We start from the raw sequence: 14847 nt of genomic DNA, 5'->3' as shown, positions 1-14847 counted from the left end.
GGCTTGTGGTTATTGTATACTGTGGCTTGTGGTTATTGTATACTGTGGCTTGTGGTTATTGTATACTGTGGCTTGTGGTTATTGTATACTGTGGCTTGTGGTTATTGTATACTGTGGCTTGTAGTTATTGTATACTGTGGCTTGTGGTTATTGTATACTGTGGCTTATGGTTATTGTATACTGTGGCTTGTGGTTATTGTATACTGTGGCTTGTGGTTATTGTATACTGTGGCTTGTGGTTATTGTATACTGTGGCTTGTGGTTATTGTATACTGTGGCTTGTGGTTATTGTATACTGTGGCTTGTGGTTATTGTATACTGTGGCTTGTGGTTATTGTATACTGTGGCTTGTAGTTATTGTATACTGTGGCTTGTGGTTATTGTATACTGTGGCTTGTGGTTATTGTATACTGTGGCTTGTGGTTATTGTATACTGTGGCTTGTGGTTATTGTATACTGTGGCTTGTGGTTATTGTATACTGTGGCTTGTGGTTATTGTATACTGTGGCTTGTGGTTATTGTATACTGTGGCTTGTGGTTATTGTATACTAGTCAACTTACAGAACTTAAAATGATAAATGTGGCAAATACAGTTATACCAGAGAATCCCAGAAGGCAGTCTAAATGAACATACACAAATGACTTATTACAGATGTGCAACATATTTGCCTTAAACCATAATATAGTAGAACCAACTGGAAAACAAAATATCCTCAATCTTATTTCTAAAAACAATGAACTAATTAGGGACATAATGATAACAAATACTTGTTACTCAGATCACAACATAATTGAAGTTCAAACAAGCATGGGCAATATACCTAAGCAGCAACTCTCAAACCCAAGAAGAGGAGAATTCAGTGAATTCAATTTTAATAACAAAGAGTTTAACTGGGAACAAATAAACCAAGACCTAACAAAAATATGGTGGGAGGAAAGACAGCTAGATAATGCAAATTTAAACCAGTGCTTTGAGACAATAGGCACAGTAGCACTAGAAATATGTGCTAATAATAGGCCATTAATTAAGAAGAAAGAGCAAAAGATGCAACCAGGAATAAGAACGGCATTCCTTCTATAGGCAAAAAACCAGCGTTGAATGTGATAAATAACTAGTGTAACATTGGTTTTCTGGGGAAGCCCCTTCGGCACCCGGGAGCTACTTATCCAAAGATAAAACAAGAGGGACTTACCCGGGAGGCGGTTACCACTCGCTCCTCAACTCGAAGTCGAGACAACTGGCTGCAACCGCCGACCCAATGCGACACAGGCCCAACTAGAGCCAGGAACATTGACAAGGTAGCAAGCAGCCAGGACCCTGTTCCATCTCCAAAAACCATGTGCCCAAATGTCAGCCCAAGTCATGTTACCGAGGACAGATGCCAAAGCAGCAAACTTACGAATGTCATGGGCATGAGGGCAGACCGCAGGCTGGCTGGACCGAATAACCCTGTGGGTGACCTGGGAGACCCGAGCCCTGGAACAGGGAAGCAGAGAAATCAGGTCAACCCAAAGCACGTCCTTGGTGCGCATGTAACAGTGAAGAGCCGCAACCGGACACAACACATGATGCACCTGGCCGAACAAAGCATCGACAACCCAAGGACCCCTCCGAAAACAGCGGTCTCATTCTTCACCTGAAAAGGAGATGGCTGCAAATGAACTAATCTACTACCTGGACTAAAAGAGCAAAAACCCCTACGCTGGAGGAGAGCATGAAGCTCCCCAACCCGACTCCCTGAGGCCAATGCCAACAGGAAAAAGAGCCTTCGCAAAACAATCTTGAACCAATGGGGCCACAACAAACCGAAGGGAAGAGAGAAAGAGACAAAACCGGGTACAATGACTAAGACGGCTCAGGCGGCGCATGAACAGGCCGGAGGTGAAACAACACATGATTCGGATTACGGAACGAAGCAGGAATAACATCCACCTCGAATGCAAAATGAAGCGGCTCCGCCAGCGCTGCATGATACAATGCCACAGTATTCAGTTTAAGATGACGGTCCTGAAACAACCAAGACAGGAAGGACAAGACAACCCGATCCGAAACAGAAGAAAACCAATACAGAGACGACAAATAACGAAAGCAACGCCAGGAAATTTTATACTGCTGCCGAGACGAGACACGCAGTTGGGACACCATCAACGAAGCCACCTGCAAGGAGCCAAAAGGAAAACTCTCCCTTGGTAAGTCTCCAAGTGAGCTAGGACATGAGCAACAGCAGAACCAGGAGGGAAGCGGTACAGGTAACCCCAGCTCGACCAGTCCTGCCTAAAGGCAACGACCCCGATGGCCTCGCAGTCGGGGAAGGGCGCCACATACACTCGATTATGCCTCCATGAAGAGGTCCACCTCCGGGAACCCGTACGTCTGGCAGAGCCAACTGAACGAGTCAGCGTTGACTATCCATTCCATGGACAAGGGAATGAATCGAGACAGGCCATGCGCCACAATGCTGGACACTCCCTGAACGTGAATGGCCAGGAGAGCCAAACCCAGAGAACTCAGCAGATGAGTCACCTGAAGTAAAGAGCTCGAAAGAGCCAAGGACCACATCGAACCCCCTCGATTCCGCTCTGAAGTTGTGTGGGTGAATTCTCTCAACCTTGTCTTCATAGCCGAGGCCCTCTCAATTCTGGTACTAATCTAGTTGCAAATCTCTAAATTTTTCAAGTTTCTGATTAAAATAAAATAACAGGATAACATCAGTAGCATTTCCCATATGCTACTGATGTTATCCTGTTCATATGAGCTTTTAGTGTAAGTGTTGGGATTATTGCCTTCCCTTTATGGTACAGTACAGTCAAATATAGGTCTCCTGTCCCCTTACCTTTTTCATTGCTTTCCACTTATTAAGACTAAATTCCAGCAGCCTTTTATTTACCTGCCCACTTCTGAAGTTTGCCAAGGACTTTTTACAGCATCCTACAGTTCTCTTCAGTTCTTACTCTCTTCATTAACTTTGCATCATCTGTCAGAGCTCACACTCCCTCTGCAAGGTCATTTACATAAATTAAAAGCAGCAATAATCCTGGTACAGAGTCCTGTGGAAAACCATTTTCCACTCCACTTTGACTATGACCCTTTGTTTCCCACCTGTCAAGTACTCTCACAGTGAGTGCAGTGCACTTCCAGTTATCTTGCTTGTCTTTCCATATTCTCTAGTAGTTTTTAGTGAGCAACTGTATTAAAAGCTTTTTGCCAGTCTAGAAAGATTCATTCTACCCATCTTTCCTACTGTTATCCTATTTTGATCATCTTGTAGAAGTCACTCAAGTTTGTTATGCAGGATTTTTTCTCACTAAAGCCACATTGTGCATTTTAAAAAATTTACTCTTCAAATGTTCTACAATCCTTTTCCTAATGATTTTCCCTAGAATCTACCATAAAATGCACGTTAACCCTTAGACCTATCATACCCTGCATATGCACAAAAATAAAATAATTTCAACAAATAATTTTTCATTATAGAATTATTAATTTGTATGCAGCGTGTAAGAAAAACATGGAAAATAAGTGAATAATTATTATTTCACTGGATGGAGGCGCTCTGCAAGGCTGCATTTGGCACTGGTCAACGCTTGGTACTCAACATGGCTGACACTTCCTGTTTTATCCTTCAATATTTCACTGATTGTTTATCACTTATTTTTATTTATTTACATCCACAAGAGAGCTTTTATATTGATATTTGCATCATACATGTAAAACCCAGACAATAATTGTTTACATCATATGATGACGATGGCATTCCCCTAGTAATATTCATGATGATAATGGCATTTGTACCATGCCGTACAAATGGTAGGATTCTTTTCATAGGTCAAAATAAACTCCAATATATCCACATAGATTTATTATATTCATATTTGCATCATACACGTAAACCCCCAGACAATTTGATAAATCTTCATATGATGATAACCACATTACCCTGTGAGTAAACAACTGCCGATAACTGCTGTCTAAGGGTTAATGACGCTGGTCTATAGTTTAATACTTCATATCTGTATCCTTTCTTCAATATTGGAAATGCATTTGCCTTTTTTCAGATTTCCAGTAGCTCTGCCATCTCTAGTGTAATGTTGTACACTACACACTATTGAATAATATTAATGAGAAAAAAAATCAATCAGTCAGAGACATTGAAATAATTAGGTAATAATATCTTTGTGGCAACTTCTGCCTGACGGCTCTGTAGGAGGAGACAGGCCCCTGGACGTGTACACTTTCAGCACCTGGATCTTGCCAAACTTCCTTGCTCTATCACCCCCAAAATGTTACTTACCATTTTTAATTTTTTTTCCTGTGATTAGAGAACACATTTTAACAATCTTAGAAAGGAAAACAATTTTGTATTCTTTTTCTTGTGAACAGCGGTGTTGTCGGCTATTAATAGCTGCACTGTCCAAGGGTTTAAAGTTCTAAATACAGTATGTATTCTCTAGAACACAGGCGAGAGAGAGAGATACATAATAATCAACAGATGGAAAATATTAGAGGGACTGACTCCAAATCTAAATATAGATTATATCACATGAAACCAGTAGGCATGCAGGATGTGCAAAATAGCCCCATTGAAAAGCAAAGGTGCAATAGGTATACTGAGGGAGAATATTAACATCAAGGGACCAAGACTTTTCAACACTCTCCCGCTACACATAAGGGACATAACTGGCCAGCCTCTCAAAGTGTTCAAGAGAGAAATCGACAAACACTTCCAAGTGTGGAACAAGTTACAGTAACTGAGGTGGTGGATGCCAAAACCGTCAGTAGTTTCAAAGCTTCATATGACAAAGTGTACTGGGAAGACGGAACATCACGAGTGTGGCTCTCATTCTACAACTACACTTTGGTAATTACACACACACACACAAGCATGGTAGCAAGTACCAAGCTATTATGAACCCAAATTTGAATCATGATATAACTTTGAGAAACTTACTAAAGGAGAGCATAGGGGATGCATTTAAAAAATCAAGATAATGTTTTCTTGTTTGTTTCTTCTTAATATTTTCAAACAGTAAACTAATGAAAAAATCTTTCATAATATATATAGGACAACAGGTAGGTAGACATGCTCTCACATGTCTGCAGGACATGCTCTCCCATGTCTGCAGGACATGCTCTCACATGTCTGCTGGACATGCTCTCACATGTCTGCAAGACATGCTCTCACATGTCTGCAGGACATGCTCTCCCATGTCTGCAAGACATGCTCTCACATGTCTGCAGGACATGCTCTCCCATGTCTGCAGGACATGCTCTCACATGTCTGCAAGACATGCTCATCCAAGGATACAGTATATAAAGATCTTAAATGCCTCTCTGACAACTCAGTTTTCTGCATGTATATTGTTGGTCTCTTGCAGTGGACTTTGAATTGGAAAAATCAACACGAGTTAACACGCTTGATGATGTTTCTTGACGTGTTTCTGCATGTTGCTGCCATCTGATGATCTGTAGGGGCAACAGGGGCAGGTATACGGCTTCTCCCCTGTATGGGTACGCAGGTGAGTCTTGAGGTGATCGATGCGACTGACGCTGCGCCCACAGATTGGACACACCACTGGTCGCCCACTCAACACCCGCCCACTGTACATCTGGGGGGCCGCCCACTGCAAAGAGACCCAACAATGTCACTACAGCACTCCAGCCACTTTACACATGACATCACCACTTTCCAACTGTACTCTTACAATGCCACAAGAAGCTGTAGTACACTAAACTTTTCTAATAATTGAAAAAATAAATATTTTTGTCAGGAAAATCCAACTCTTGATGTACTATAAGAACAATTCGGACAAAAATGCAATCCATCAGTTAAGCCTCAAATAAAGTAGGATAACGTTATCAATAGTGTAATGACATTTTTGCTAGCAGTTAATTATCCAGTCATATATTTTAGGTTACATGTAACTATAATCCCCCCCCCCACCCCCTCCCAGATTATGAAGACATTATTTTCAAAACTGGATTAAACAACCATGGTAATACATGTCAGCAGGTGATAAAGACAACAACACAGCCCAGGTGAATGCCCTCCCACATCAACATGATGACAGCACAGCATGGGTGAATGCCCTCCCACATCAACATGATGACAACATAGCATGGGTGAATGCCCTCCCACATCAACATGATGACAACATAGCACGGGTGAATGCCCTCCCACATCAACATGATGACAACATAGCACGGGTGAATGCCCTCTCACATCAACATGATGACAGCACAGCATGGGTGAATGCCCTCCCACATCAACATGACAACACAGCACGGGTGAATGCCCTCCCACGTCAATATGATGAGAGCACAGCACGGGTGAATGCCCTTCCACATCAACATGATGACAGCACAGCATGGGTGAATGCCCTCCCACATAAACATGATGACAACATAGCACATGTGAATGCCCTCCCACATCAACATGACAACATAACATTGGGGAATGCCTCCCCACATGAACAGTAAACATGATGACAACATATACACGGGTGATTGCCTCTCCACATGGACATGACAATTGCCCTGTTTTAAACACTCAAGCTACTGAGAAAACCGCTGGTGTATTCAACTTTATTTTATTAAAGTCCGGAGTAATCTAAACACAGTACTGTACTGTAAAGACCAATATTAAGTCAGGAGCAATCTAAACACGGTACTGTAAATGCCAATATTAAGTTCCTTCTATCTTGAGGTTATCTTGAGATAATTTCGGGGCTTGGCGTCCCCGCGGCCCGGTCCTCGGCCAGGCCTCCTGTTTGTTACACACCCCCAGGAAGCAGCCCGTAGCAGTTGTCTAACTCCCAAGTACCTATTTACTGCTAGGTAAATGTCCTCGCACATCAGGGTGAAAGAAACTCTGCCCATTTTTGTTTCCGCCTCCACTGGGGATCGAACCCAGAACTTCAGGACTACAAATCCAAAGCACTGTCCACTCAACTGTCAGGTGCCTGTCTGGAGCAATCTAAGCATAGTACTGCACTGTAAAGGCCAATATTCAAAAATGGAGTCCATTTTCTTACCCAGAGAATCTCAAGAGGCACAATGCTTTCAACGTTAATTTCCACCAATTATTCCACTCCCTCCAAACCTTATCATATTATACCGAAGGAAACATAGCTTTCCGTATACACACGTCCACATTGCCGATGGTGTGCACATTTGAATATACAGTACATGTAACCATTACATCACATATGACTATATGTAATTAACACACATGTCAACACATATGTAACCCTCACATATGTAACTATCACATAAGTAACCATCACATTTGATCACACACATGTAATCATCACATAGGACAATACTGACAAAGAAAGTCTAACCTAATAATATCTCCTTAAACTTCTCTTGACTAAGTGGCGGCAGAAGGCGAGAATCAAGACACACAGCATCTCAACTTTGGTGCAGCTTGGATACATTACTGCACACATTATATCTGGGCGGGATTGTTAGAAGGGCTTATTGATGCAGAAAGTGAACGCCTAACATGGGTGCCTTGGTGTCGCTTCATAGAACTGGCATCTTTGCACCGAAAGTCACATCGAGAGCAGGAATAAGGCATTTCCCCAGTGTGTGTGCGAACGTGACGCCTCAAGTTGGAACTGAGACGAGATGTGTAAGGGCAATAGGGACATGTGTGAGTGCTTTGAGTTCCAGGATATACATTTTGAAGGGTCACTTGCAGCCTCTGAGGACCTGTGTGTACATCATGGCAGCCTGCCTGTACACCCTGATTACCCATTTCCACATCTTCCAGGCCTCTATGAACTTCTGGGTCACGTCGCCCACTGCCAGATACCCACGGAGAGCTGCGCGCCCACTGCAAAGAGCACAACCTTGCTTTAGAATGACAATATGCTGAGACCAAATGCATTGGACAGCATAATTCTAATCTCAAAAACGAATCTTTAATAATTTCCTCAACACCTTAAACTTGACAAACTCAATTCCTACCTAGCTGAAATAATATGCACATTTTGTTTAAGGTACAGAAGGAACTTCCTCCTGTTTTATACAACATTTTTCTCTTGCATATGAGGTTATAATTAAAATTATAACAAAGAAACAATGTCTACAACTACAAGATTCATAAGATTTTTAAATAAAAATAGAGAATATTACCATATCTTACCACACTCTAAATTCCACATTCACAATCCGCTAATGAGTAGACTTGTGCCAAGAATGCGCAGCTTGAGATGTTGCACTATTGCAATTCAGCATGTCTGATATCGCATCAGTATTATGACATTTAATATGCTCTTTCATAAAATTTCTATCTTCAGTCAAAAAAGAGCACAGGGGGCATACATATGGTCTTTCACCATGATGAACTCTAATATGCTTCTTGAGATTGCTCAAGTAGGCACACTTGTGACTGCATTGAGGGCAGTGGTGGGGTTTTTCCCCTGTGTGCTTGCGATAGTGAGTCTCCAGATGTTGTCTTCGCTGAGCAATGTATCCACAAACATGGCAGACAAGTTGAGATTTTGATCCCCCCCTGCCACTACCAGGCTCCCCTCTGACTGCCGCAGTCAAACCACCACCCGCCTCCCCTCCACCAAACGCAGCCAAGCCACCACCCGCCACCCTGTCACCGTGCGCAGCTCTCCACACCCACTGTAAAGAGACACACCCCAAATTACTCTCCACTACTTCAATTAGGTGGACTTTTCTCAGACTATCAATCAAGATACATTATTTACCACTATTGCTTCCACTACAAAACTCTTGGGTCTTATCCTGTAATTGTTCAACATATAGTGAATGATGTTAACAATCTGTTTACTATGCAAGATGTGGAAAAGATTTCCCACTTATAACATAATTTACTGCACAATAAATTGATATAATATACAGCTATGAGGAATCATCCTCTGGTTTGCTTACAAGACTATGAATTTTAAACCTTTAAACTGAATTATGAATATTTAACTCTGCTATTACAATATTTACTTATTATTATAATAATATTAAGGCTTGTTGTCACATGCGTGACATCAGTCATCTCTAAATCATCATGAGGATTAAGCAACTGAATTCCTATACTTAGCTCTTGTGAATAAATAAGTACGGTATAGATAAATTCTAATGCTTTACATATTATTTTAATTAATTTACTGAATTTGATCCTGTGATGATTTGAATTAAGCAGCCCTCTTCCCAATTAAATAAATATTACCGTATTTGCCGGTGTATACAAAAAGGCGTACAGGACACGCTTTTTTAATTTTTAAATGTATCAAAAAATTTAGCTGCGTCTAATGCGGTCGTATTACAGATGCTAGACCGAGTGCCATAGGCTAGAGAACCCGATGAGCACACTGGCTAACTTCGCTAGGCACAAAAATCGTTGATAATAATAAAATATTGAAAACAAGCCACATTATTACAGTAAATTGTGTTACTAATAATAAAATACAGTATTGAAAACAAGCCGAGTTATTACAGTCTGTTATTGCAAACTTATAAAAACAATTTTATGATGTGTCGGGAGTTATGAAGGAAGCTCACAACATCTCACCACCTTACACAGCATTCATAACCCATGCCTGATATATCATACATTATTTAAAGACTGTGTTACCTTTAAGAATCATTTATTCATTATCTAAATGAAAAATGCTCCTAGAAATTGGAAAGGAATGTTAAACTTTCATCCACCTATCAGTCGTTTGTAATGAGTAAATGACAACAAAACCAGAGCACTGTAATGGTGGCCCTGATGCGCCAACACAAAACATCACATCCAGAAATACAAGTTTCACATTCACCAGTATAGTCTCTTGCCCAAAATATAAACAACTATACAGCTGATCTTATTTAAGAGGAGTTTAGAGTTGAGGTACTAAAAACACTTTAAAATATCTTTCAATAAAGGCATGATGAAACATACTGAAATAGTTCTTTTCCACAAAATATCCTTGTAAAACAGGGGTGCGTCTTATGCGAGGATGCATCTTTTACACCGGCAAATACGGTAATTAAAATGACAAATTCTGCTCTATCCCAATTAACACTAACAAAACCCCCCATTGTGGAATTGTGTGAAATTCATCTACCTATGTTACCCGATTGATACCTGCTTGATGGGGTTCTGGGAGTTCTTCTACTCCCCAAGCCCGGCCTGAGGCCAGGCTCGACTTGTGAGAGTTTGGTCCACCAGGCTGTAGCTTGGAGCGGCCCGCAGCCCCACATACCCACCACAGCCCGGCTGATCCGGAACTTCTCTTAGAAAACAGTCCAGTTTTCTCTTAAAGATGTCCACGGTTGTTCCGGCCATATTTCTTATAGTCGCTGAGAGGACGTTGAACAACCGCGGACCTATGATGTTTATACAGTGTTCTCTGATTGTGCCTATGGCACCTCTGCTCTTCACTGGTTCAATCTTGCATTTTCTTCCATATCGTTCACTCCAGTACATTGTTATTTTACTGTGTAGATTTGGGACCTGGCCCTCCAGTATTTTCCATGTGTATATTATTTGGTATCTCTCTCGTCTCGTTTCTAGAGAGTACATTTGGAGAGCTTTGAGACGATCCCAATAATTTAGGTGTTTTATCTCGTCTATGCGTGCCGTATATGTTCTCTGTATTCCCTCTATTTCAGCAATTTCTCCTGCTCTGAAGGGGAAAGTGAGTACTGAGCAGTACTCGAGACAGGACAACACAAGTGATTTGGAGAGTACAACCATTGTGGTGGAATCCCTGGATTTAAAAGTTCTCGTAATCCATCCGATCATTTTTCTGGCTGATGCAATATTTGCTTGGTTATGCTCCCTAAACGGTAGATCGTCGGACATCATAATTTCCAACTCCTTGACATGCTGTTTTTCTACTATGGGAAGATTCGATTGTGTTTTGTACCCTGTATTATGTTTCAGATCCTCATTTTTGCCGTACCCGAGTACCTGAAATTTATAACTTTTAAACATGTTATTTTGACCAGACCACACACTAGAAGGTGAAGGGACGACGACATTTCGGTTCGTCCTGGACCATTCTCACAATCAACTTGAGAATCAACTTGTATTTCTCTTGAGAATGGTCCAGGACGGACCGAAACGTCGTCGTCCCTTCACCTTCTAGTGTGTGGTCTGGTCAACTTACTTTAGCCATGTTATTGTGACTCATCACCTGCATCATGTTATTTTCTGCTGCCCAATCGAAAACTTTGTTGACATCTGCTTGTAATTTTCAATTGTCTTCAGCAGAGGTAATTTTCATGCTGGTTTTTGTGTCATCTGCGAAGGATGATACGAAGCTGTGACGTGTATTTTTGTCTATATCTGATATGAGAATAAGGAACAGCAGTGGTGCAAGGACTGTACCTTGAAGTACAGAGCTTTTAACATCGCTCGGACTCAATTTTATTTTATTTTATTTATGTCATATATTTATTTTATTTGTCATATACATGTCATACAGTTCGCTATAAATTGCTTTAATATATAGTCCATTTATGAAAGAAAATAAACAAACTTGGCCAGATAATCCAACACAAGCATTACACTCGACTGCCTTCACTGACAGCATCCTATAATACCCTATTCCAGCATCCCATAATATACCGTACCTAGGCAGACCATATGTACTGTTTTGAACAGGACAATACAGTTTTCCATATTTCCCAAGTCCATATTTCCATATTTCAACCCTCAGACAGTGGTTATCGTCAATTGTTGATTCACATGGTAACGGCGGTTATCACCATATGAAGATTTAACAAATTATTGTCTGGGTTTTACATGTATGATGCAAATATGGACATAACAGATCTATGTGGATGCAATGGCATTTACATTGAACCCGTGAACAAATCCTGCTACACTTTCATGGTACAATGTGGTTACTGGCATGAATGTTATTAGGGAAATATGGTCATCATATTATGATTTAAACAATTATTGTCTGGGTTTTACATGTGTGATGCAAATATAGATATAAAAGCTCTGTGCATGTAAATACAGTATAGGAAAACAAGTGATAAAACAATTAGTGAAACATCAGAGAATAAATCAGCAAGTGTCAGCATAATCAAGCACAGAGCATTGATAAGTGCCAGACTCAGACTTACAGAGCGCCTCAACCCAATGAAATGAAATGATAAGTATTTCTTTATTTTTGCGTTTTTCTTATATTCTGCATACAAATTAATAATTCTGTAATGATTTTTTTTTGTGCACTGGTTGGTATGGCCATATATTTCTCTATAGGCACTGTCTAAGGGTTAATAAAATTTTTAATTATGTCCAGCTTTTAATAAAACTATACATATACTTTGATATTGGTCAATCATATACAGTATATACAGTCAGCCACGTGCTTTCCAAACCCGTCAGGATCGAGACTGCACAAATAACCTTTGTGTTTGGATAAGTGGCTCAACATCCTGATAAGTTAGGCGTGAAAAAAATTGACAATTTTGTTGCAGAAGTGTGACTGTTTTGTTTGTATCCACCAAATATGAATTTACCTGAGGGCCACTAATACTAGTGGCTTCGATGAAGACAGGAATCTGGCAGCTTGTCAAAGGTCCCCCCATTTGCCCTGATGATCTTTTTCCAGCTGTATTTTAAAGCCCAGCAGAGTTTTGGTGTTTACAGCTTTGGCGGGTAGGCGGTTCCACAGGTTTACAGCACTATGGGTTAGAAAGCATCTCCTGTTTTCTGTCCTACAATGTGGCTTGTTGAGCTCGAACCCGATGCTCCTCGTTCGTGTCACATCTGACCTTTTGAAGAAATTGTCTGGATCGACATCCTCCAAATTGTTCAGCATTTAAAAGGTTTAGATGAGATCCACCCTGTCATGCCTGGTTTGCAGTGTTGTTAGCCCTGTGGCTGTGCTGGTTGATTTTCTGCTACTAGTTCTTGCAAAACACCGACTCATTTTTGGCACTAATAAGGCACTATTAGCAAATTCCTGCAACATCTTGTTGTATAACAATACAGCTATAGTCAAAAAATGATAAATTCCACGATTATTCTTCCAGCGGTGGACAAACACGTCACTTGCAGACAAAACTAATGGCACTAGGTGCCTACTGTATGAATGCAGACTAGGTCTATACACCCTATATAAGGCTGGTATTTAAGCCAGATCCAATAACATAAATTTCTCTCAAATATTGGATTTACATCAAATTACTGTATATATTTTTGGATTAGGTTACTCACCTAAATCCTGGCCTTTTCTATAAATTCATTAAAAGTAAGTTACATGTAAAGGATGAAATCCAGAGATTGATAATGTTGAACAGGTTCACAGAGAATGAAAAAATATATGCGAAATACTAAATGAACAGCTCCAAAGTGTGTTTATATAAAATGAGGTTTTCAGAGAACCCCAGACAATGTCAATTCCAGAAAACACAATAAGAGTACAGAGAGGTGTCTCAGGATGAAGAGGAAAATTTACTCAAGGGGCTAGGAAGAAATAAAGCTGTAGGACCGGATGGCGATTCACCTTGGGTGTTGAGAGACTGTGCAACTGAGCCGAACCCATCCACTTCAACTGATATTCCAGACATTTTTGTCCACAGGAATCTTAATAGATACTTGGAAAAAGGCAAACATAGTTCCAATCTACAAAAATGGTAACCAAGAAGACCCTTTAAATTATAGTTCTGTATCATTAACAAGTGTGGTAGTCAAAACACAAGAACAAATAGTTACAACCAAATGGATTGAACACCTGGAGAGTAATAACATAATAACAGGCAGAAAATATGGTTTACGTACAGGAAGATCCTGTGTAACAAATCTTCTTAGTTTTTCTGATAGAGCCACAGAGATTCTACAGGGAAGAGATGGTTGGGTTGACTGCATATATCTGGACATCAAATGGCATTTGACAGAGTGACACACATAAGATTGTTTTGGAAACTAGAACATGCTGGAGAGGTGACATGGAGATTGCTGACATGGATGAAAATTTTTCTAATAAAGTTGAGAGCTGTAATCAGAGGCAATGAATCTGACTTCATTCATGTTACTAGCAGAGTACCATAGGGCTCAGTTGCTGATGATGCTAAGCTACTAGGGAAGATAGGAGACATAGACAATTGACATGCCCTTCAAATTAACCTAGACGAAATAGGTGCTTGGAGTGTCAAGTAGCAAATGGAATTGAATGTGAATAAATGCCATGTTTTGGAATGTGGAATAGGAGAAAAAAAAAATCCTACAAATTATTTGGAAAGGAATTAAAGAACTCTTGTAATGACCGGTATATATAGTCTAGCTTTTGTTATTAATGTAAACATTTCACCTAGTTAACCCTGAAATTGCGCATCATATGATGCTTTGACGGACTTGCAGTAAATTGCGCATCGCATCATATGATGCTTTGACGGACTTGCAGTAAATTGCGCATCGCATCATATGATGCCTTGGAGTACTACGCAAGATTTAAATGGCCCGCAGATACACTTGGTTCACCACACCTTCATCAGGGCTCTTGTAAACAGACGCCATTTTTTTTTTTAAATCGTGGGCCAAATTCCCGGGTGTTAGGGGCCTCAGTATTGAGTGAGCTACCTAGCCTGACGCACGCAGCATGAGCTCACAGCACTGCTGTTCAGCTTGTGACTACAGCATCGCCTAAAAATGCCATAATATACTTGTTCATGCTATTAATTTGTAGCGATATTATTACAGAAGACCCCTGACTGGGATACAACTGACCAGGGTTCTGATAATAGCAGGATTGTGGTGATATTTAGCGCTGTGCTCCATGGAGGGAGGAGTAATGCTGTGGGAGGGGAGGGTAGTGGCATTGTCTTCTGACTGTGTGTGGCCACCTTTTATTGACTGCACTCACCATACCAGC

General features: G+C 40.6%; 1 protein-coding gene across 17 annotated transcripts in view; it reads right to left on the bottom strand.

Annotated features, from left to right (window-relative positions):
* Window positions 1-14847, bottom strand: part of LOC123772612 (protein bric-a-brac 2) — a 309393-nt gene that overhangs the window by 133485 nt on the left and 161061 nt on the right. Inside the window, exons 5-6 of one of the 17 annotated variants that reach the window (XR_006774676.2) lie at window positions 7342-7838; window positions 5489-5622 (exon numbers count right to left, since the gene is read on the bottom strand). The exons of 12 other annotated variants lie outside the window; for them this stretch is intronic. Coding sequence is in view for 4 of the 5 variants with exons in the window: in XM_069303586.1 (XP_069159687.1) it covers window positions 8180-8638 (459 nt within the window). In the remaining variant the exon portion in view is untranslated. Of the gene's footprint in view, window positions 1-3845; window positions 5623-7341; window positions 7839-8140; window positions 8639-14847 lie in introns of those variants that run through there. 4 more of the 17 variants (XM_069303586.1, XM_069303589.1, XM_069303587.1 and 1 more) reach the window with 4 other exon arrangements.

The sequence above is a fragment of the Procambarus clarkii genome, chromosome 50 (genome assembly GCF_040958095.1).
Source record: "Procambarus clarkii isolate CNS0578487 chromosome 50, FALCON_Pclarkii_2.0, whole genome shotgun sequence".
Classification (NCBI taxonomy): domain Eukaryota; kingdom Metazoa; phylum Arthropoda; class Malacostraca; order Decapoda; family Cambaridae; genus Procambarus; species Procambarus clarkii.
This window is presented reverse-complemented; position numbering and strand designations above follow the sequence as displayed.